At 38.6% G+C, this 24417-nt stretch overlaps 2 protein-coding genes across 2 annotated transcripts; both read left to right on the forward strand.

Moving 5' to 3' along the window:
• The first annotated feature begins 6234 nt into the window (after positions 1–6234).
• On the forward strand, positions 6235–8956 carry LOC311503513 (ecto-ADP-ribosyltransferase 4-like). Its single transcript, XM_084566272.1, has 3 exons — positions 6235–6405; positions 6592–6689; positions 7417–8956. The coding sequence occupies exons 2-3, from the start codon at positions 6615–6617 to the stop codon at positions 8254–8256; spliced, it is 915 nt and encodes a 304-aa protein (XP_084422398.1). The 5' UTR covers positions 6235–6405; positions 6592–6614; the 3' UTR covers positions 8257–8956.
• An 11231-nt stretch (positions 8957–20187) lies between these two features.
• LOC311494938 (T-cell ecto-ADP-ribosyltransferase 1-like) lies at positions 20188–21140 on the forward strand (the record flags this gene model as incomplete). The annotated part of the gene is made up of 1 exon (XM_084554218.1): positions 20188–21140. Exon 1 carries the CDS (start codon positions 20382–20384, stop codon positions 21138–21140), a length of 759 nt encoding a protein of 252 aa, XP_084410344.1. The 5' UTR covers positions 20188–20381.
• Positions 21141–24417: the final 3277 nt, after the last annotated feature.

A 24417-nucleotide genomic window follows, 5' to 3' on the forward strand; every position in this document is an offset into this window, starting at 1 on the left:
GTTCCTAAAGCGTTTTTGCGAGTGTGCCTGTGTCTGGCTGCATCTTGCTGGGACCGAACCTGGTGGTGAGCAATGAAGGCTCACTAAGCATAACCAAGTTTTGAGCACATGGCTTTCTTTGTCTTGGAGACAAAGGAAAGCACCGGAACCTTAAAAGTCCCACAGTCCTCCAGGTATGAAACCTGATCCAGCAGCCAGTACTGGCTGACTGTGGCGTGTGACCTCTGAGGTCATCAGGTCATATAAAGCCTCTGCACTGGAAAAAACTAAAATCTGTTCTAGTTTAATTGCTTTATATTCAGTATATTTATCTTGTCACACTAGTTTTGAGGCCAACTTACTAAGACAAAATGTAAGAATTAAGGGCACACAGAGAATGAGAGCCTTGCAAACTCTCCTGTACACATAAACCTGCATCCTGATTGACCTCTTCTCCGTGTCTGATCCTCCTGCTTGCACTTTGGGCATTCTCAATACCATCAATAACCAGCCAGTTCATTACATAAATTGAATGTTTTGGTCTGTTTTAATCGCAAGCATTTGTACAAAGTAACACATCAGTGAGTTCATATTTTCTCAAAACATACATCTTGTCATTGAATAGTACAGTGTGATACGCAGTGTAATGGGGTAATTTCTCTAAATCTATTAACTCTGTTGTCAGTGCAGCATTTGACACAGAAATTTTGTATGACAGTAAATCTCTGTTAAATTCCAATGTACTGTAGGCTTGATAGTCACAACAAAATATTAATGAATCAACAATAAAGATGATTTTTACCAGTCCAAAAACTGGCAGCCCATCATTTGAGCCTGTGACCATGAACATCTTCATACTTCTGTATTTATTACCATTGAGTGAAATCCAATTTGTAGTGATGATATGGTTGAAATTGTCAATATTTAAGAAATCTCGAGATTTTCAAGAAAGCTTTGAACTTACATATTCTAAATTTGATACTTCCGATACAGAAGTCAATTCTTTCTCATGAGTAAAAAATGTCATTTGTTTCATTTTGAGTACTTTCTATAACTTTACTATAGTATACAAGTGATTTACAAATATTCTTGTAGTTTAATTTTTTCAATTCCACAAATTGCATGAAAATTCTCCTTACGTCCATGTGTCATGTTAATATGATTTAGTACTGTACTTTCAGAGTATATGCAATGAATACAGAGCAGATGACACAGCGACACCCAGCCATCCTTCGCGATGTCAAATCTTTACCAATGGGTTTTGTGAGACATTTCAGCAGGTGCTGTTTTGCGCATTAGACTGTTCCACACCAAAAAAATAAATAAATAATAAAAAAATAAAAAAATATTTTAAGAATATATTATGAAGTTTTCCCATGTTCTTCCCTCAACTTGAGTTGATAAGTACCTCGCAGTCCTCTGCTGGTCATTATCATTTTGTTCTGCTTAGAAAATTGCCACGTTTTATTTTGTGTCACCATACTTATTGTGTAACTACTCAATGAGGAAAACATGGAAGTGTTTGGTCGCTTCTAAATTCATCCCTGTTTGGATCCCAATGAATGAACGGTGCTAAGCTAAGTGCTACTATAGTGGCGCCTCGCGCCAGAGCAATCGAGTGCATCACTGAGGCACATATCAACACGTCAAAGTTGAGGGAAGAACATAGTTGAATATAGGAAAACAATGATGTGTTACTTTTAACTGGACATGTAGAGATTAAAGTCGACTTGATGCGCTATGCTGACGTTAATATCGACTATTCTTGGCATCACCCCCTACTCTATTCACCAGTTTCAGCTACGAAATTCAGCCAAGCGATGTCTTTAACACCTCTTTGTTTAGCTATTTGAGTATGTATGCTACATGATTCACCCTATGTCACGCATGTATGACCTACTTTACTTAGTTATTCAGACTGATTTATGAATTGCAATGACACTTGTGTTTTTTTTTCGTGACCACACTGTTAGAGACAGTCAAGTACCTTGTTATTAGGGTTATTGGGGTATTCATTCATTCATTCATTCATTCATTCATTCATTCATTCATCTTCTCTAACCACTTGTTCCTGTTAAGGTTCGCGGGGTCTGCTGGAGCCTATCCCAGCTGTCTTTGGGCGAGAGGCGGGGTACATCCTGGACATGTCGCCAGTCTATCACAGGGCTACTATGGTATTGTCACCGTAAAATTTTTTGGTTTGGTTTACTTGGTGCAATTTAGTGTTAGTGTTACTTATTCACTGACATTTTGTGTTTCTGTTTAGCCCACAGAGGACCCATACCTGACCAGAAAACCACTGTCCACACCCCTCATTTTGGTTTCTCTACAAGAAACTGAATGCTTTCTGTGTGTGGGTATAACTGCAGTCCAGTTCCAAAGAAGCTCCCTAGGCGAAGTTATGCTGTACATGATGGCTTACTACTATGTAAAGATTGTAATTGCTGTTTTATCAGAATAAAGTTCAGTTTTGCATTCTAATCCTGTGCATTTGACTAATTTTAGATTTAATGAATGCTAGGGACAGGATAATTTCTCTAAACAAGTCTTCCTTATATAAGAATTATCTACTTATTATGAGATTTTCAATGCACTTAAAACAAGAATCTTGTTTTAATCCTCTCTCTGACTTACTGTGAGCAATTTTACCTTAACCTGGTTTGTACTTATAATCAAAGTCAAAGTCAAAGTCAGCTTTATTGTCAATTCTGACATGTGCAACACATAACAGGATTGAAATTTCTTTCCTCAAAGTTCCTACTACAGTTTTTTCCAATTGCTTAAACACAATTTTGCAAACTAGGCTGGTTTTATCAAAATACTAACACAATTCACCAAACCACACACCCAAACTGCAAAATACCTCATATATCCCGCAAAATGAAGCACTTCAACCAAAATCAAACTTTTGCACCAGATGGCACACACTTTTTTTGTCTTGACACATTTTTGTCTAACCAACTACACACTGTTGGGCATAATGAAAAGCACTCTCATCTTTAGTATGCTTTGCCATAATACTAACATAGTTCAAACTGTAGAGAATTCTCCAGATTGTTTACATGCACAGAAATATTTGCAGATACACACACATGCTATTGAAATATTGATTTTTTTTTATTTTTCACCAAACAAGTCAGTGCAACATATGCACAGCAGATATATTTACATTGGAGTGAACTAAAATATGCTCACAAAACAGTAAGCTAAAAAATACAATTGCAGAAAAAATGTGCAGGTACAACAATACATTTCACTGTGCATTGTACTATGTATAACTGTGCATGTGACAAATAAAACCTATCTATCTAATCTATCTATCTATCTAAAAAAAAAAAATAAAGAGGAAAGCAAAATAATTAGACAGTTAGGTCTGGCCACAACGCCCCGTCAACATCGCACTCTCAACCTCCCTCTTCCTCTTCCTCTCTCAGCAATGTCTTCCATTGTTGTTGTAAAAGAAAAAAATGATGCTCACCTGTGGTCTTTTATTGCTTACTTCCTGATTGAAGTGTTAACAATTATATAACACCTATTTGGCCAGGTAGCACATATAGTGGCCAATGAGTTCATGTAGTGCGTCATTTTAAATGGCCGTGTTTTGAAATCGCAAACATGTGACTTTATGTCAGATTGTTGTGTCTTATGCAGAGAACCGCGTTCAGTACACTTAAAAAGTGACATTTCGATTTGCAAAATGTGTGTAAAGCAGAAAATGTGTTTAAAGTTTTGGAGATTTGAGATGAGGTTTTGCTCCCTGTGTGTCAGTTTACAGTTTTTTTCAGTCGCTAACAAGCGTTTGTCCAATCAGTGGTCACATTTTCAAAACTCTAAACACAATTAGCACAGCATCGGACTTTTGTGGCCATACCATTCACACATTTCATGTTGTTTTCACACAATATGCAGTCAATGAACACATTTTCACAATGCTTACATTTTCTCAACAGACCAGCTGTACCTCCCAACAAAATTATGGATTGTTTTTGTATTATTTACGAATGTTAACACACAACATCCAACAATAGCAAAAACAATATTCCAAACCTTAGATACAGTATAAAAACCTCTTCTTCTGCAATGATATCAGTTCAAAAACAACATATCTCAGCTGATAATACAGTTTTTTTCAATCGCTAACAACATGGTTTGAAGTCCACTGTTGAAGAAAAAAAACAATCCAAGTCTAGTTCCAAGTTTGCTGAAGTGGTGCAAGTTTATTGGAGTTCCAGGTCATGGTGAGCCTACCGACACAGAGTGGGTCTGAGACCGGAGACTGACCCTGAATGTAGGGACAGAGCACAGATATACCCTGTCCCCAGGTGTGGTTGCATACTGGTCAGTCGAGGGCAACTTTACACAGGAGGGTAAACTCAGCGGAGGGGCAGAGGTGGCTCCCAGACGTGGTCAGAACAAAAGGACAAAAGGACAAAGGAGTGACACTCAGATAGTATGATCAGGAAACTCTGATCAGCAGGGGAGCAGAGGCAGGAGAGATCAACATATGGCTGGAATTGCCCCAGACGTGTCAATTTCAATGTCCCTTCAAAGTTTACTTCTTCACCACCCAAGACTGGTACGTCTCTTCCTTCCACCCTATTCACCGTTCCTCAACCCCATAGAGGAGTTGTTTTCTGCATGGAGGTGGAAGGTTTATGACCGTCAGCCACATGACCAGATGTCCCTCCTTGAAGCCATGGATGCTGGCTGCAGGGACATCACAGTTGATGATTGCCAAGGGTGGATCCGACATACCAAGCGGTTTTATCCCAGGTGCATCACCTTGGATAATATCAGATGCGATGTTGATGAAAACATGTGGCCTAACCGTGAAGATCGCAAAGATTAGATACAGTCATTTTGTGCTTTTTTTAGTCCCCCCCCCCCCCCCCCCTTTTTTTTTTTATCTGGGCTTTTTATCTGTTGTATTTTTTGTTCAGAATGCTCTTATGTGTTTTATGGATATTTTGTTGCTGTACTGTAAGCAATATTGTAAAACTTTTTATGTTCTATCATACTGTAAACAGTATTTCTACTGTGCCTCCTGTTGTAAACAGTAAAGGAAAAACAAAATGATTTGCTTTTTACTGGAATGCTTTTGAATGTGAACAATACATGTGGACAAACAGTTCCCAACCAAGAAATTGTTGAATTGTGAAAGTGTAAAAAACAGTGGATTGCATGTTTTGCATGCAAATACCTGTAAAACTGAAGCATAAAAGTCTATGCAGTTTTTGTAATGTCAACAATAGCCAGTATTTTGAAACCTGGTGTACTTTGATTCACTGCATGTACCTTGTGAAGTGAAAACAAGTGTTATTCTTTGACAGAATAATTTCATTTTGAGTCATATTTCCAGTGTTTTGGTATAAAGTTGGTGTGTGCAGAGAAAGATGTGTTCTATTTTGAAATGAAGAGTTAGTATATATTTAACAAAATGTGTTTTTGACAAGAAAATTATCCATTTGGCCAATTGTGTTTTGTAGGCGTGAATTTGTGTTAAGAGTTTAGAAAAAATATCTTTAGTATGGGTAAGCGCTTGTTAGCGATTGAAAAAAACTGTAAATATTTGTGCTATCCATGTCATTTTAATGTGTTAGCAACTGGAAAAAACTGTAATAATCCTAATAATAAATATCTTATAATTAGTCCAAAAATCTTGACAAGAATGCTCAAAGCAAGTAGTCCAGGCTCATGTTGAGATTTTGAGCAGTCTTATTTTCTGGATTTCTTTTTCTTGTTTCAAGAAATCTTAACAAGTGTGATTATCTTGCTGCACTGGCAGATAATTTTGCTTGTAAAAGGAACATTTTGCTCACTATTGGTTATTTTTTCTCCCCGGGGTGATCTAGTAATTTAGATCCAATAATTTAAAAATAATTATTAATTATTTATGATAGCCAAACAATATTTAGTGCCCTTAATACACAGGCCCAACACCATCAAGGAGTGTCTTTGCTATCAGGTGGCAGAGCCGGGTCTGCTATGGTCTAGGTGGGTACTATATGTCTAAGTAACATTCACATGAATGCCAGGTCCAAAAGTTTCCCAGCAGAACCCTGAATTGTCACAAGATGGTCAATGTTATTTACTTCACCTGTCAGTGGTTTTAATGTTGTGGCTCAATGATGTATAGTTAATAGATCTTTAAGTTTCATTGGCTGGTGTTTCTTCTTAAGATAACCTAACTACCTATAGGTAGTTAAAACAAGTACAGTACATACTATATGTGTTGTTTTTCTGGTGAAGATAAACCTAATTTCCTTTGAGATGATACAGCATTTTTACACGTGTGTGGGTGTGCGGGTGTGTGTGTGTGCGCGTGTGTGTGACGAGTATATATGTAGAGTCCCAGAAAGCTGACTGCCTGTTGAGTCAAAACTTTTGATCTGAGTGGTTCACAACACTTTGTCTTCTGAAAAATTGGTGAGTTCATCTTTCAAACCATATTCTTATATAACACAAAAACTAATGCAGCTGAGTTAGAAGTTGGAGACATCACAGTATATTTAAAAATAGATCACTTGATAAGGTCATGATACATCACTTATACTTAAATGGCATATTTGTCGTTGATGTTAAACAACATTTGTCTTGTGTGTGTAAATCCAGAGTCTGTCTGCCTAACTGCAGTGATGAAGGGTATCATGCTGATTTGTGCTCCACTGTGTTTGCTCTCTTTCTGGCTGCTTCCAATCAGCTCCAAGAAGGTGAGTTGGCCATACCAACCAAGAGAATATTTTCAAACTTATGCATATCAGCAGTGTTTATTCAGAACGGACTCACATTTAAGAGTCAAAGTCAAAGTCAATTCTGACATGTGCAGTACATACACAGGATTGAAATTTCTTTCCTCAGAGGCCTACGGTTAAACAACTTAAGCATAAAATGTACAAATCTGACATTAAAAAAGAAGAAGAAGAAAAATACTGTGGGTGTTATAACAATACATAGCATTAACATGATACAAGTATAAAGTCAGCTGCAGCAGTGAGTTGATCCAATCTCGTCAAAACAATTTAATCTTATCTCTGAACCTTTCTGCAACTCAGGTCCAAATCTGTCCAGTTGCTCCCTCCCTCAAATTCCCTCAAAAGCAGAGGTTTTAAGTGAAGAGTTAGGGGACGTGAGTATGCACACGTAGTGGTGTCACCAGCATAATCTCTTGAAATCTCCTGATTACATAAAATTGAGCAATATCAGTCGTGTAAATAAAAATAATTATAAATAAATATAATAATGAGCCAATTACACGTACAGTATACGGTGAGAACATTTTTGCCATTATTATTAAACTTGAATGTAGGGTTGTCCAGTGCCTGACTGGATTTTATAGCATTATTCTTTTTACTTCACATCTTCCACCACTACAGAATGGTATGAATTGCACCTGGTGTTGTGTCCTTCTTTCAAAGCTTTTTCTTTCTCCTCTTCTAGATCAAACTGGACATGGTTAAAGATGCTGTGGATGACATGTACTTCAACTGCAATCCAATGATGGCACAAACTGTCAAGTACCAGTACTTTAAAAAAGAGAACAGACCCAAAAGTATATTTGGAAAAGCCTGGAACGAAGCAGAATGTTGTGCAAGGAACGCCCTAAAAAATAAAGACAGAAAAGATCAGGCATTAACTAAGGATCACATGCTAGCAATCTGTGCTTATACAGCTGAAGAGCCAAACATTTATGGCATATTTAATGAAGCTGTCAGGACAAACAGAGAGAACTATGACTCCTCCTCCTTTCCATACCACTTCTTACATTTCTGGCTGACATCTGCTGTACAGATCCTCAGGAACAATCAGGACTGCTGGGATACTTATCGCAGAACCAATGCTGTGTTTACTGGCTCTGTCAACCAAATAATCCGCTTTGGTACTTTTGCCTCCACCTCATTATTACCAAACTTAAAAGAATTTGGTAACAAGACCTGCTTTAAAATTAAGACCTGCTTAGGTGGTTACTTGAAACATTATTCATACTTCAAAACTAAGGAACAAGAGGTGCTCATCCCTCCCTATGAGGTGTTCAAAATAACTAAAAAAACTAGAGGTCCTGGCAATCTAATTGACTGTAAGGTTGTCTATTACTTGGAGACTGTAGGACTGCAGAGCAATCTAAACTGCTATGCTGCAAGAAATTCCAAACACTCAAAGCTGTCTGTTTGGTGGAACAAACTGAAAGGTGGCTTCTACTCATGGTTCTCTAATACGTGGAACAAAATGAAAATGAAACTGGGAAAAAAACGTGCGTGGCAAACCATCACATACTTCTAATATCCGAGCTTATTACAATATTTCCATGCATTCTTTGTAAACCCCAAACTTACCCCTGAGTGTTGTTTGATTATTTCTTCCCTTTCCATCTTTCCCAACATGTTGAACAATATGAGCAACAAATTCCTAAAAGCTATTTGTGATGTGCTGCTTTCATTTATCAGCCTTCATACTGTATGTGAAATGAATGCTTTGCTTAGAAAGTATCTGAATGAAAACAATAAATTTGTTAAACAGCTTAATCTGTTTTGTTTTCTTTGTTGAGTAGTAAGTACACCATTTTCCAACGATCCATAAAGTACATAGGTAGACGTGGATGTCTTGTGCTGTCTTATAATGATGGGTGTTCTTTGAATAAGACTTTACAGCCTGAATTAGCCTTTACTAGCAAGTAAAGTCTGCTATGTCCAGTCTGTGTGCAAGAGCACAGCAAAAACACACTAATGGGTGTTTCTATAATATCTACATGTATCAGTGGGGATTAGTTAAATAAGAAAAACAGTGCTGTACACTCAGAGCAGTTCAACAGTAGCACACACTACAACATTCAAAATGACCACACAATTCTACTGACACCTCACCAAAACAGACCCTATAAAAACTGGACATTATGAGTTCACTGCATGTTCTGCCTGGGCCTGTAGCGCTCCAGGGATAACCTCCATTCATTAACAAGAAAGCAATAACAAAACAGACATGTTAGGTTAACTGGTCATACTAAAGAGGCCATTGGTGTGTGTGAGGGTGAACAGTTGTTATCTCTCCGTAGAAGTTGTGTGACTTACACAACTATAATCGAATATTACTGTAAGTATCACTAGAATCATCAGTAGCCAGGAAGAGTTGTTAACTCTACATATTGTAATTCTACGTGAAACCTTAAAGACTAGAGAATAAGACAGAAAGGAACTAATCATTTAACATTTTAACCTTAAGTTACCATCAACAGAGGCAACGAAAAAGTGTCCCACTCTTCACTTGTGAGTGCAAATGGTGTTTATGAGACAGTTTCAGTCACAGAATATTGATAGCCCTTTAGACGTGCAGTACATTGATGTAAACCATGATCTTGTCAAGGGGACACTGAGACACAGTGACCCCTGTCCGATTCAGATATCTCAACTCTTCAGAGTCATGGTTTCAGAACAACAAAGTTAATTTCTAGACACCAGACTCTCTGGGTGACTTTGACAGCAACAAACAGGTCAGCTAATAGTGTTGAAGCTCAGTTATATCTGTAGACATTGCTATTCTAGACACAGGTCATTAAAATGAACATTCTCATAAATAGTGGGTGGGTAAATTACCATAACCAAAATAAACTCTTCTTTCAGCACCAGCAGTATGGGAAGAAGTATAGAAGTAAACCACTGGTAACAGTGTGAGACTTTGGGCAATGTTCTGTGGGTAGACATTTTCGTCCTGCTATTCTTGTGGATGTTACTTTGACACATATCACCTTCATAAACATTGTTGCAGACCATACACACCATTTGAAGGCAGTGGGCTCTTTCAGCAGAGTAAAGCACTCTGCCCCAAATCAAAAACGATTCAGGTATGATTTGAGGAACTTAACAAAGTTTTGACTTGGCTTCTAAATTCCACAGACCTTTTGTGGCAAGAGTGGAGGTTACACAATATTAAGCAGGTAGTAACAATGTTATGTCTGACTGATGTATGCATGTGAGAGAACAAAATTCTACAACATATGAAATTATGCAGTCCATGTGACAACTATAATTTGGTTTAAGGTTTGGATCAAACAATGCATGTTATTAAAACAACAGGAACAACAGGGTCTTAATTTTGATTTGCAGAATTTTAACCACATGTGTAATGTCGAGAGAAAGGAATTGTTTGACTGACTCTTAAATAAATGGGGGCTCTGCAGACTTAAATTCATAAAATGCAGATTCATAAATCATTTGCTGATAGATCCTAAACGGCTACTTCAGCAATGTGATCTTAAAATGTGAAATGCCTCGCTCATTCTGGGTGGAATGTCAAGATGCCTACACAAATGGTTATTATCTCAAAACGCAAGTCATGGGTGGATCTGGTGAGAATTCAAACTGAATAAAACACATGCAGATGTTTGTTTCATGTTCTTACTTTAGAATGTGTGACTTCTAGGAGGAAGTCAGGGGGCTTTTACCAGATAAATCAACTTATGAATTTCATAGAACTGACACATTTGCACCACAGTTTGACCACTTATCCATCAGCAGAAACAGAAGTGAAGATCACAATAAAAGTACAACACTGAAGTACTTTCTTATTCAGCATCTGTGTCATGTTTCTCAGTAAAACATCAGTGACAACAAACGAGTGTTCAGCACATTGCTGCCCATTCAATTGGATTAGCATATGTAACTTTAAGAGAGACCTTTTATCAAGGGATGCAAGAGTACGCCTTATCCAATTCAAAATTATACATCGGTTTTATTGGACCCCTTCCAGATTATTTAGATTAGGTTTATTACCCACACCAAATTGTTGGCGATGCAAATCTGAGGAAGGTAATTTAGTTCATGTTTTATGGTCCTGTGACAAAGTCCAGCAATTTTGGGCCATTGTTTATGATAATGTGTGTGATTACAGAGATACAGATCCCATTCAATTTTACATTATTTGTTTTGGGTGATCATTCAGCCCTGACAGGAAGGGATAAACATATCAAAAGTTTTGTCCAAACAGTGTTGTTGTTAAAGTGTTTCTGTTGAAATAATGAAAATAAAAAAATGTTAATCATAAAAAGAGAGACTTTTTATTGTACCTTAGTCATTTATATGGGGCCATGGTCATTTTCTCATTTATAATACGTATGGAAAAAAAACGCATATGTTCCATAACACCATTTCTGATGACGAGTGGAGACGCAATTGTAAAAATGCCAGTCAGTGGAGTTAGAAAAAGAACAAACAATGAATGTGTCTTTAAGACACTTTCCTTTAATAGATGCATTTTGTTTCAAAACGTGTGTTTCTATAATATGTACATGTAACAGTGGAGATGACTTAAATAAGAAAAACAATGCTGTACACTCAGTTCAACAGTAGCACGCACTGCACCGTTCAAAAATGACCACAGAGTTCTACCGACACCTCAAAAAACCATATCCAATAAAAACTGGACATTGAGACTTCAATGGACTGAGCAGCACAGAGGTGTCGCCTCAGCATGAAGGACCTGGGTTTGAATCAGTAGAGCTTGCATGTTCTGCCTGTGCCTGTAGAGCTCCAGGGATAACCTCCATTAATCAACAAGAGAGCAATAACAAAACATGTTAGGTTAACTGGTCATACTAAATAGGCCAGTGGTGTGTGTGTGTGTGTGTGTGGGTGTGTGTGTGTGTGTGTGTGGGTGTGTGTGTGGGTGTGTGTGTGTGTGTGAGGGTGAACAGTTGTTGTATCTCTGTGGAAGCTTTGTGACTTACATTTACAAGTATTACTCGCAACTTTTGTTTGAGCACCAGCACTTTGTGAAAACAGCAGCCTGTTTCTAATTAAGAATATTTTGAAGAGGATTTAAAACATTTGCATCTTTCTTTGAAAGAAGCTATGTGGTTAAAACTACTACTTTGGCTTACTGCTGACTGTTCCTTGAGTGTGTGTTATATGTATCAATTTGGGGCGGCACAGTGGCGAGGTGGTTAGCACTGATGCCTCACAGGTCCTGGGTTTGAAACCATGGGCTGACTTTCTGTGTTCTCACTGTGTCTGCGTGGGTTCTCTCCGGGTACTCCAGCTTCCTCCCACCATCCGAAGATATGCTGGTTAGGTTCATTGATGATTCTAAATTGGCCGTAGGTGTGCATGTGAGTATTGTCTGTCTCTCTGTGTTAGCCCTGCGACCTGTCCAGGGTGTACCCTGCCTCTCGCCCGATGAGTCCAAAAAAGTGTGAAGAGAGAGAGAGGACGAGGCTCTGACCAAAGATCCCATGCAGGCAATCCATGTTTACACAGCTAACGGAGTGTATACAATGTTCAATGCTGCTGTCAGGACAGGACGAAGCACCTATAGGTTGTTGTTTAAATTCCACACATTACATGTCCTGCTGACATCAGCCATATAAATCTTGAATAACAGTCTCTACTGTCACACCACCTACTGGTGAACCAAAGAAATGTTTACTGGCAAAGTCAGCCAGATGGTTTGGTTTGGTTCCTTTTCTTCCAGCTCCTATAAAATAGGCCTGAGGCTCTTTGGTAGAAATACCTGCTTTAAAATTAAGACCTGCTCAGGTGCTTTTTTGAAAACCTATCCATATAAGGGTGATGAAGAATAAATAAATAAAATTCCAGGACTGTAGGATTGCAAAGTTGACTATGTCTTGGAGAGTGCTATGAGTAAGAGTAATCTGAACTGCAAACTTCTGGACATATAAAAGTTTGGAGGGTCTTCTCCGACAAGATGAAAGAACTTGTTGGTCTCGTTATGTCATCTTTCAACCTTCTAAATTTCTTGTGAAAACTGACTGAAAAATCATTGAAGTTGTATACTGCATCAGTTTGGTAAAATACATACATTCAGTGTAATGTTTTTTTTTTCAGTCTTCTTCTACAACATGATTTTAATTAGGCTGTTACAACCCAGCTCTATGGGGGGGGGGGGGGGGGGGGGCGACTTTAAACCTGATGGAATTGGCTTTTTGTGCAATTACTGAGTGACATGTGTTGTTTTTCTTTAAATAAAACCAATAAATTTGTCACTGGAAAACTGCAATTCTTTAAGTACCTACACACTGAATAATGAATGCTCACAATAAATGATTGTTATTACAGTTTTTCTTGATTGTTTACACACATTTTCTGAAAGCATGCCTCATATTCTCAGAACTCTACACACAAATCCAAAAACACACACACAACGGGCAAAACCTCTCAATTCTCCTGCAAAATTAAACTTCACATTCAAAACAATGTTATTTCTTCTCAAAATGGTATTTTGTTTTCAAATGACACACACAAACCATCATATCAATAGACATTTATAAGAACCAGTTGAACACTGACGTGCTCAATGTAAAACACACTTCTCCATTCATCGTAATGACTTAGGCCTTTTTTGTTCAGTGTTACACTTACTACAGACAGTATATACATAAGTGTGTTGTAATGTAAAATATTTGAGAATATTGTTTTTATACTCAGAACACACAAATACACGGTAATAAATATATTTTATTTTTCCCACAAAAACAATGTACACAGTGTACATCCCAACCAACACAAAGTTCCACATACTGTACAGTGGTCTACATACAAAACAGAAGAATTTACTGTATACAGTTACTGTAAAAAAAAAAAAAAACTATGCTGCATCCTGTCTTCTGTTTCGGTCTGGCCACAGCACCTCATCCACATCACAAGCAATGTTTTCCCTGGCCAAGCAGCGGGGGAAATATCGCCTAGCATGGCGAATCCAGCCATGAAAAGCATCAACTGCTATATCTCTACATGCGTCTTCCATAGCTTGGAGAAGGGGTATACGCGTTTGTGGACTTCGGTCATACACTTTCCATCTCCAGGCAGAAAAAAATTCCTCAATAGGATTTAGGAATGGGGAATATGGAGGGAGATAAACAACTAAAAAACGTGGGTGGGCAATGAACCAGTTACGAACCAGAGCAGCCCGGTGGAAACTTACGTTGTCCCAAATTACAATGTACCTGAGCTGCTCTGGGCCATCTATCTGGTCTGGTGGAATGAGTGTGTTGTGTAGCATGTCCAGGAATGTGATCAGATGGGCAGTGTTGTAGGGGCCAAGGGTAGCATGGTGATGCATGACACCGTGGTGCGTAATCGCTGCACACATTGTCATGTTCCCTCCGCGCTGGCCAGGGACTTCAACAATAGCACACTGCCCGATCATATTCCTTCCCCTCCTTTGTCTTTTTGTGAGGTTGAATCCAACCTCATCATTGAAGATGAACTGGTGCTCCACTGCAGCCACCTCTAGCTCTAGGACTCTCTGAAACACACATGACAATATCAGAAATAGACATGGGAGTGGTCACTATTGTAAAACACAATCATTGTGATTACAATACTGAAATATGTATACAGTAATTTATACAGTGTTGCGAGTATGCATCAATTGTGGGATTGTATAGGACTCACTTGCACATAGTTATATCGCAATTCTTTGACTCTCTCTGAATTGCGTTCAAATGGCACCCTGTAGACCTGCTTCATCCTCAGATTATTTCTGCGCAAGACACGGTCCAGTGTTGATAAGCTTACCCTATCAATATTTTGAAATATGTCATTGTTTTCTATTATTTTTCTTTGTATTTGCCGTAATGTTATGGCGTTATTTTCTAGGACCATGTTGATTATTTCAGTTTCCTGTTCAGGAGATAGAAGACGTTCCCGACCACCTTGTGTTGGTAATCTTTCAGTTCTGCCAAACAAATAGTAAAATACTGTAAATACTGTGTAGGAATGCAAAGTAGGAATACATTTCCCAAATACTTGAAACATACTTTATTTTTATAGAACAGTCCACAGGCATTTCTGTACTACTGTACTCATTGAGTACTGTATTGATATGCAGTACTGCAATTTTCTATTGAGAGTAGATTTCTTACCTATTCTCATTTCGGAAGGTCCGGATAATGGATGCTACAGTGTACCTGCTCAAATTTGGCTGTACTCTTTGCCCAGCCTCCCTCATTGTTAGACCATGGTTGATCACATGGTCAACCAAAGTGGCTCGGATCTCATCAGAGATTACAGTCCTTGGCCTCCCTTGTCCTTGTCCTCGTTCTCGTCCTCCCCGTCCTCCTCCTCTTACTTTCACTCCTCTGGCTCTGGCTCTGCCTCTGTTTCCAATGTTGGCATCCATTGCTCCAAAACAGAGCTCACCTGTTGCCCTTTTTATGCTAAAGCTCTGATTGCTAATTGTAAACCTGTGTGACAGGTGTTTACCCATGTGATGAGTCAGTGTGCATAGTAGGACAACTTAACTTTAGAATTTGAATGGTAGTGTGTTCCTTGTGAAAACAAGAGATTTTCGTCATGAAAATTGTGCCAAATGCAGAGAATTGTGTGTAGTGTTGTGAAAAAAGTGTGTTTTAGAATTGCAATTTGAGTGTAAAGCAGGAATTGTGCTTGTAGTTTAGCAGAATTGGTTCAGGGGGTTGGTGCACGAGTTACATGTTGTGGTCATTGTGTCTCAAGTACCAGTTTTTGTGTGTAAACAATCGAGAAAAACTGTAAAGTTTTGGAGATTTGAGATGAGGTTTTGCTCCTTATGTGTCAGTTTAAATATTTGTGCTATCCATGTCATTTTAGTGTGTTAGCAACTGGAAAAAACTGTAAAACTACTAAATATTAAAAAATATTCCAAATTTTAACCCTTTAAATGCCAATTTAAAAAAATAGAATTACTGATATGGGAAAAATACACACAAAATGACCTATTTTAAATATAAAACATGATCAGAAACAGGAGATTTTTTTTAACTGTTATCACAGTCTTGGATATGTCAAAGATTAGTGACATCAGTGATTTTTATGCATATTTAATTTTTGTGCAGCATCAGATTTTCATTAAAACTCCGTCACGTGCTGTTAGTGGCTGTTTTTGCCCCACTGACTCCCATTATAACCACATTATTTGAATGCACATACATGACACAAAATAACAATGCATTTTACAATCCTGGTGCTTTCCCCTGTTCAAAAGAGCTCGAATTTGTCAGTTTTACTGTTGACCATCAAATCACGCCATTTACCCATTACTTAGGCTTGTTGTATAAAAAGTAGGAGCGTAACGGTACACACAAGTCACGGTTCGGTACGTTCCTCCGTGTGGGGGTCACAGTTTGGTGCATGTTCGATACAATGGGAAAAAAGCAACAAAAACTCACACATGTATAAGACTAGCTTTTGTCACTTATTTTGAACAGACACCAAATGACTGAAAAAATTAAAAACCACCTCCTGTTATAAAAGCAAAAAAATAGAATAAAACATAAAACCAATGCATTAGGAGGGTTCTCATACCATTCATTCATTTTGTTCATACAGAGGAAAAGAAAAAGCTCAATTTCATGTAGAGATAAACTGAGGTAGTCTGGTAGCAACTGGTAACTTCATTATAAGAAACTAACATTTTCAGTGTTGTATTGTGATGGCAACCTGCTGCTATAGGGCCTGTTCTGTGTTTTTCCCCTTGTGTTGTTGCTTGTCTGTTTCTGCAGGTACCTTAGTGGGTGGGTCTCAATTTGGGTGATCGGGAGCACCTGGCCAGTTTCCCTGATCCTTTAAGATCTCTCTCTCTGCTTCTCGACCTCCATTCCTCCGGTATCACGTTTTTGTTCTGTTGGCTTCGGCCTGTTCACTTTATCTTAGCACCTTCCAACAATACACACACACTATCATGCACCCATCGACAGACACACTGATACTCCCACTCACACCTCATTACATTGTTCAGAGTTGGGCTTTGGTTTTATTTAAATAAATTGGTTAAGCTTTATGTTTAGCCTGTGTTTCTCCATTGTTTTTCATGGCTTACGAGCCAGGTCATGACAACAGTAAAATGTGTACATACTCTTAGCAATATTGCCAAACAAGTCAAACATTCATTCATCTTCTGTAACTGCTTGTTACTCCTATCAAGGGTCTGCTGGAGCCCAGCTGTCATCGGGCCGCCAGTCCATCACAGGGCTAACACAGAGAGACAGACAACTATCCACACTCACACTCACACTCACATCTACAGGAGGAAGCCAGAATACCGAGAGGGAACCCACGCAGACGCAGAGAGAACATGCAAACTCCACACGGTCGGCCCATGTTTCGAACCCGGGATCTTCTCGCTGCAAGGCATCAGCGCTAACCATCTCGCCACTGTGCCGCCCGCAAGTCGAGCAAATATTTCAAATAGTACCAAACTGAAAAACTGAAGATATTACAAAATAATTAAATAAATAATTAAATATTCAAAAATAATATTCTGGCAGACACTCTTTGTCCTGTCCAACACTCACATGCCATCGCCATTATGTTGCACCGGGAAACCAATGTGTTCCCACACTGGTGATTTAAATGAAGCCGGCAGGTCTTTCAACTCCACACTTCTCTTACTACATCTATGCTCCATTACTTTTCTTCTTCATCTGTTTTTGTTCTTCTGTTGGCTAACAAGTTAGCTGGCAGCTTTTAGGCTAATTACCTAAAAAGTGAAGTGAGGACTCGACTTTTTTTTTAATAGACTACTCACTCAGACATATGACTGCGTGCACCGAACCGTGACTCCCGTACCGTGACACTGTGGGATGAATACATATACCGTTACTATAAAGGAGGTACTGGATTGAGACCTCTGATTAAAATGGAGGACTATGCCGATTCTTTATGATTGCAGTCTCCACAATAAAAGAAATATCAGTGTAATGACACAATCAAGAATACACATTCCTGATGAACAATGTACGCTGATAAGCGTCTAACAAATGAACAACGGCCCCTTAATTACTGTATGAATCTCTAACCACACCATATATTATAAATGATCCTGATCGGATGATAAGACACTAATAATTGACACCGTCGCACATATGAACCAGACGTGACATGGGCTGAGACATATACAATCATAAACCTAAACACACATACCAAGTTGAAAAGTGTTGAAAACATCTCAAGACAGATTGGCCAAATCACTAGACAATGCCACCATCTGCTGGAATGTTGATGAAACACCAATCCTGGTATGTATGACTTTCTGTAACAAGATGATTTGACAAGTCAGTGGAAAGAAAAAGAGAGAAATGCACAATCAAGTTACTCAGTCACGTTCTGTTGCTTCAGTACCAGAGTCCTGTGTTTTTACTTTCCATGATATTTGAAGAGAACAATTTTCCTCCTATGAGAAGTCCAAAGATCTTCTGTATAAAATGTCTTTTACGATTATAAACACGGTAACACCCGGCTCTACCCATGGTACTTATCCTCCATGTGGAATTTCACAATCACAGAGTGAAAGACAGCTAGAATAAGAAATGAAGAAAGAAATAGAATATATCAATATATACTCTATATATACAGTAGAGAGGGCTACTACACATTTTTATAACAATCACCAAGCTCACACTGTGCAACTGAGCTGAGAAGACATCACAACAAATGTATTATTCCTACTAAGTGTGCTTCATAGAACCCACTGATAGACATTATTTTTTTGTGTGTGCTCATGATCCCTTGTGCTTGGTAGCTGTAAGGGTTCAAGCCACAGGAAGCTTGAAAAATGAATTAAACTCATTCTTGTTCATTTCTTTTCCTGTTCCAGCTCACATTGTGGTTTAAGAACAACTATTCTTGCCACAAGCAGAAGTACGTACTACATACAAGCTGGTATTTTTCTAAAGCCCTAGGTACCACATCCTGGTGTTCTGCTTTGAATACTTAAACAAGTTTTTGTGTCCATCTAATAAATGTACAGCAGGTCTAACATTCACTTACTGTATCTCTGGTTTGCTCCCTTTTGACTCTATGTTCACCAGCTGACTGACACATGCTAAGAAAGAGCTAAAGCAGAAAAGTTGCAGGCAGCACAACCATTTGAACAACCAAATGAAACTGAGTAATGCTTTTCTGTGGGTTTGTCACCAACAGTAACACCTAGTCTTTCCATCTGTCAGCAAACATATCGCTCATGGGTGGGTTTAACAGAACCACAGTTAAACCCACTACATATGTAGAGTCCCAGAAAACTGACTGCCTGTTGAGTCAAAACTTTTGTTCTGAGCGGTTCACAGCGCTGAAACACTGGTGAGTTCATCCTCTCATATTTGTACCTGTATAATGTCACTGATGTTAAACAACATTTGTCTTGTGTGTGTAAATCCAGAGTCTGTCTGCCTAACTGCAGTGATGAAGGGTATCATGCTGATTTGTGCTCCACTGTGTTTGCTCTCTTTCTGGCTGCTTCCAATCAGCTCCAAGAAGGTGAGTGGGCCATACCAACCAAGAGAATCTAAGAGAATGTAATATTTTCAAACTTATGCATATCAGCAGTTTTTATTCAGAACGGACTCACACTTCAAAGTCAAAGTGACAATTCTGACATGTGCAGTACATACACAGGATTGATTCCTAAAGGCCTACGAAGCAACAATTTAAACATTAAATGTACAAATCAGACATTAAAAATGTACATATACATTTATATATATATATATATATATATATATATATATACATATATATATATATATAGATAGATAGATAGATAGATATACTGTAAGTGTTATAACACCTATATAATACAGTAAACAGTCAGCTGCAGTAGTGGGTCGATCCATTCTCGTCAAAATAATTTAATGTTGACACTGAACCTTTCTGCAACTCAGGTTCAAATCTTTGCTCCCTCCCTCAAATTCCATCAAAACTTCAGCTTTTGAGTCTTATTTAGAAACCGAGCTTGGTGCAGTCCACGCTGTTGTCTATTCAAGGAGCTCATCTTCTCAAAAAGTATGTCATTTCTCAAAACGTATAAAATTTCTACGTTTCATGAGATCTAACTTGTGTCAGTCACACACTGATTCAAAATACAGGTCCCTCAGTCTAAATAAGCTAATAAATTAGCATACTACCATCATTGATCATTTAATTACAAAGTGTGGATGACTTCACTTTGTGGCTTGATCCATTCTCCTTGAAACAATTTAATGTTATCACTGAACCTTTCTGCAACTCAGGTCCAAATCTGTCCAGTTGCTCCCTCCCTCAGATTCCCTCAAAAGCAGAGGTTTTAAGGGAAGAGTTAGGGGAAGTGAGTATGCACACGTAGTGGTGTCAACAGCATTAATCTCCTGTAATCTCCTGATTACATAAATTGAGCAATATGGGTTGAGTAAACAATAATAATGATAAATAAATATAATATTGAGCCAATTACACGTACAGTATACATTTGATACAGTGACAACATTGTTGCCGTTAATATTAAAGTTAAACTTGAATGTAGGGTTGTCCAGTGTCTGACTGGATTTTATAGCATTATTCTTTTTACTTCACATTTTCCACCACTACAGAATGGTATGAATTCCACCTGGTGTTATGTCCTTCTTTCAAAGCTTTTTCTTTCTCCTCTCCTAGATCAAACTGGGCATGGTTGAAAATGCTGTGGATGACATGTACTTCAACTGCAATGCAGTGATGGAAAAAATGGTCAAGGACCAATACTTTAAAAAAGAGAACAGTTCCAAAACTACATCATTTGGAATAGCCTGGAGGAAAGCAGATAACTGTTCAAGCGAGGACCTAAAAAAAAAAGAAAAAATAGATCAAGCATTGACTAAGGATCACATGCTAGCAATCTGTGCTTATACAGCTGAAAAGCCAAATATTTATGTTGAATTCAATGAAGCTGTCAGGACAAACAGAAAGAAATATGGCACCTTCTTTGAATACCACTACTTACATTTCTGGCTGACATCTGCTGTACAGATCCTCAATAACAATCAAAAATGTCAGGATACTTACCGCAGAACCAAAGCTGCGTTTACTGGCTCTGTCAACCATATAATCCGCTTTGGTACTTTTGCCTCCTCCTCATTATCAGCAAACTTGAAACAGTTTGGTGACAAGACCTGCTTTAAAATTAAGACCTGCTTAGGTGGTTACTTGAAACATTATTCACGTATCAAAGATGAACAAGAGGTGCTCATCCCTCCCTATGAGTTGTTCAAAATAACTAAAAAAACTAAAAAAACTAAACCTACTGACGATCTAGCTGACTGTAAGGTTGTCTATTTCTTGGAGAGTGTAGGACTGCGGAGCAATCTAAACTGCTATGTTGCAAGAAATTCCAAACCCTCAAAGCTGTCTGTTTGGTGGAACAAACTGAAAGCTTGCTTATACTCATGACTCTCTAACATGTGGAACAAAATGAAAATGAAATTGGGAAAAAAAAAAAAATGCCCAGCAAACCATCACATACTTCTAATATCTGATCTCATTACAATATTTCCATGCATTGTCTGCAAACCCTAAACTAACTTACCCCTGAGTGTTGTTTGATTCCCAACATGTTGAACAATATGAGCAACAAATTCCTAAAAGCTATTTGTGATGTGCTGCTTGCATTTATCAGCCTTCATTCTGTATGTGAAATGAATCCTTTGCCTAGAAAGTATCTGAATGAAAACAATAAATTTGTTAAACAGTTAAATCTGTTTTGTTTTCTTTGTTGAGTAGTAAGTACACCATTTTCCAACGATCCATAAAGTACATAGGTAGACATGGATGTCTTGTGCTGTCTTATAATGATGGGTGTTCTTTGAATAAGACTTTACAGCCTGAATTAGCCTTTACTAGCAAGTAAAGTCTGCTATGTCCAGTCTGTGTGCAAGAGCACAGCAAAAACACACTAATGGGTGTTTCTATAATATCTACATGTATCAGTGGGGATTAGTTAAATAAGAAAAACAGTGCCATACACTCAGAGCAGTTCAACAGTAGCACACACTACAGCATTCAAAATGACCACACAATTCTACTGACACCTCACCAAAACAGATCCTATAAAAACTGGACATTATGAGTTCACTGCATGTTCTGCCTGGGCCTGTAGAGCTCCAGGGATAACCTCCATTCATTAACAAGAAAACAATAACAAAACAGACATGTTAGGTTAACTGGTCATACTAAAGAGGCCATTGGTGTGTGTGTGAGGGTGAACAGTTGTTATCTCTCTGTAGAAGTTGTGTGACTTACACAAGTATTACCGAATATTACTGTAAGTATCACAAGAATTATAGGCAGGAAGAGTTGTTAACTCTACATATTGTAATTCTACATGAGACCTTAAAGACTAGAGATAATGGAACTAAACATTTAACATTTTAACCTAAAGTTACCATCAACAGAGTCAGCGAAAAAGTGTCACACTCTTCACTTGTGAGTCCAAATGGTGTTTATGACAATAGAACCCAAGACAGTTTCACAGAATATTGATAGCCCTTTAGACGTGCAGTACATTGATGTAAATCATGATCTTATCATGGGGACACTGAGACACAGTGACCCCTGTCCCATTCAGATATCTCAACTCTTCAGAGTCGTGGTTTCAGAACAACATGTCCTTCAAATGATCAAAGTTAATTTTTTCTCAGTTATATCTGTAGACATTGCTATTCTAGACACAGGTCATTAAATGGTAAATGGCCTTGCTTTTATATAACGCTTTTCTACCTATTGGTACTCAAAGCGCTTTACAGTCACAGACACATCTACCCATTCGCTCACACAAGCACTCACACATTCACACACCAGTGCCACGCACTGGGAGCAACTGGGGTTTCAGTGTCTTGCTCAAGGACACTTCGGCATGTGACACATTCCGGGGATCGAACTGCTAACCCTCTGGTTCGTGGACAACCTGCTCTACCTGCTGAGCCACATTCTCATAAATAGTGGGCGGGTAAATTAGCATTCTTTATTCTTTATTATTCTTTCAGCACCAGCAGTATGAGAAGAAGTATAGAAGTAAACCATTGGAGACAGTGCGAGACTTTGGGCAATGTTCGGTTGGTAGACTCTACTCTTGTGGATGTTACTTTGACACATATCACCTTCATAAACATTGTTGCAGACCATGCACACCATTTGAAGGCAGTGGGCTCTTTCAGCAGAATAAAGAACCCTGCCCCAAAGCAAAAATGATTCAGGTATGACTTGAGGAACTCATCAAACAAGTTCAAACTTTTGACTTGGCCTCCAAATTCCACAGACCTTAGGCCAATCGAGCATCTGTGGATCCATGGAGGCCCCACATCCCAGCCTCAATTCATACATACAATTTCTGCAACCGCTTGTCCTGTGAAGGGTCATGGGGGGGCCTGGAGTCTATCCCAGCTGTCATCGCCTTAAATCCTTAACCCAGACTTAAAGGATCGGTTGCTAGAATCTTGGTGCCAGGTACAACGGCACACGTTTGGGGATCTAGTGGAGTCCTCGCTTGGATGGGTCAGAGCTGTTTTTGCGGGTGGAGGCTACACAATATTAGGCAGGTAGTAACAATGTTATGTCTGATTGGTGTATGTACGTGAAAACAAAATTCTGCAGCATATGAAATTATGCAGTCCATGTGACAACTATAATTTGGTTTAAGGCAGGGCTATTCAGTTAATTGGGAATAGGGGCCAGCTCATGAAACTGAGGCAAACTAAGGGGCCAGAGAATAAAAGTAATCACGGTAACAAATAAACAACAACATACTGAAGGAGTCATTGTATTCTATTTTGTAAATGCAGAACAACATATGCAAGGGTTGCCAACTCCCTGAAAAATAAATAAGGGACACCTCATTGGCAGGCCCAGCCAATCCGATTGCCTTCACTCTTCCCGGTGTGGTGAATTTCTTTTAGCTTTTTTGTGTGTGTGGAACGATTTTTAACTATTTGACTCGAACCTGAATTTAATTAGATGCATTTTTTTTTTTTCAAGTGCAAAACTGGTCCTGCTTAACTTAAAACTGTATAAATACAAAATAGAAAGCAGAGCATTCCTCTTGTAAAAGTGCATTAAGAAAAGTTCAAACAGAAAGTGCGAGTAAAAGTTGTTGCTTTGTTGTTTTTAAGGTCAAGCTTAAGACTTTTCTTTTTGATCAAGCTTATAGTTAGGGCTGGACTAAACCATCCCTTAGTAATGCTGCTATAGGTCTAGGCTGCTGGGGGACGATGCACCAAACACATGTCCTCCTTCTTTCTTCTCTCTCCTCTCCTCTCTCTACTACTAGTCATGCAATTCTGTGCTATTACTATGTAGAATATTTACTGCTGTGTCCCCCCCCCCCCCCCCCCCCCCTTCTTGTGAGTATCTCTGGCCTGGAGTTGTGCGTTTCCTGTGGAGCTCCATACTACATCTGTTGTCGTGGTCTCATCAGCCTGCCCAGTCTTCATGGAATCCTGCAGTTATCCACTCCTACCTGAATGAACAATTCTCCAACCTGCCTATGATTCCTCTTACATTTTCAAACTGTCATGTAACATCATCAGTTTGTATCATAAGATTCCACATGTACGCTTTAGTCAGATATGTGTATCTATGACAGATGTATGTTTATCTTGCTGTTCTCTTCTCTCTTTCTTCTGTCTCTACCCGGCTGGCCTTAGGCAGATGGGTCCCTCCATATGAGCTGGGT

This window comes from Chelon labrosus (genome assembly GCF_963514085.1).
Source record: "Chelon labrosus genome assembly, chromosome: 2".
NCBI classification, from domain to species: domain Eukaryota; kingdom Metazoa; phylum Chordata; class Actinopteri; order Mugiliformes; family Mugilidae; genus Chelon; species Chelon labrosus.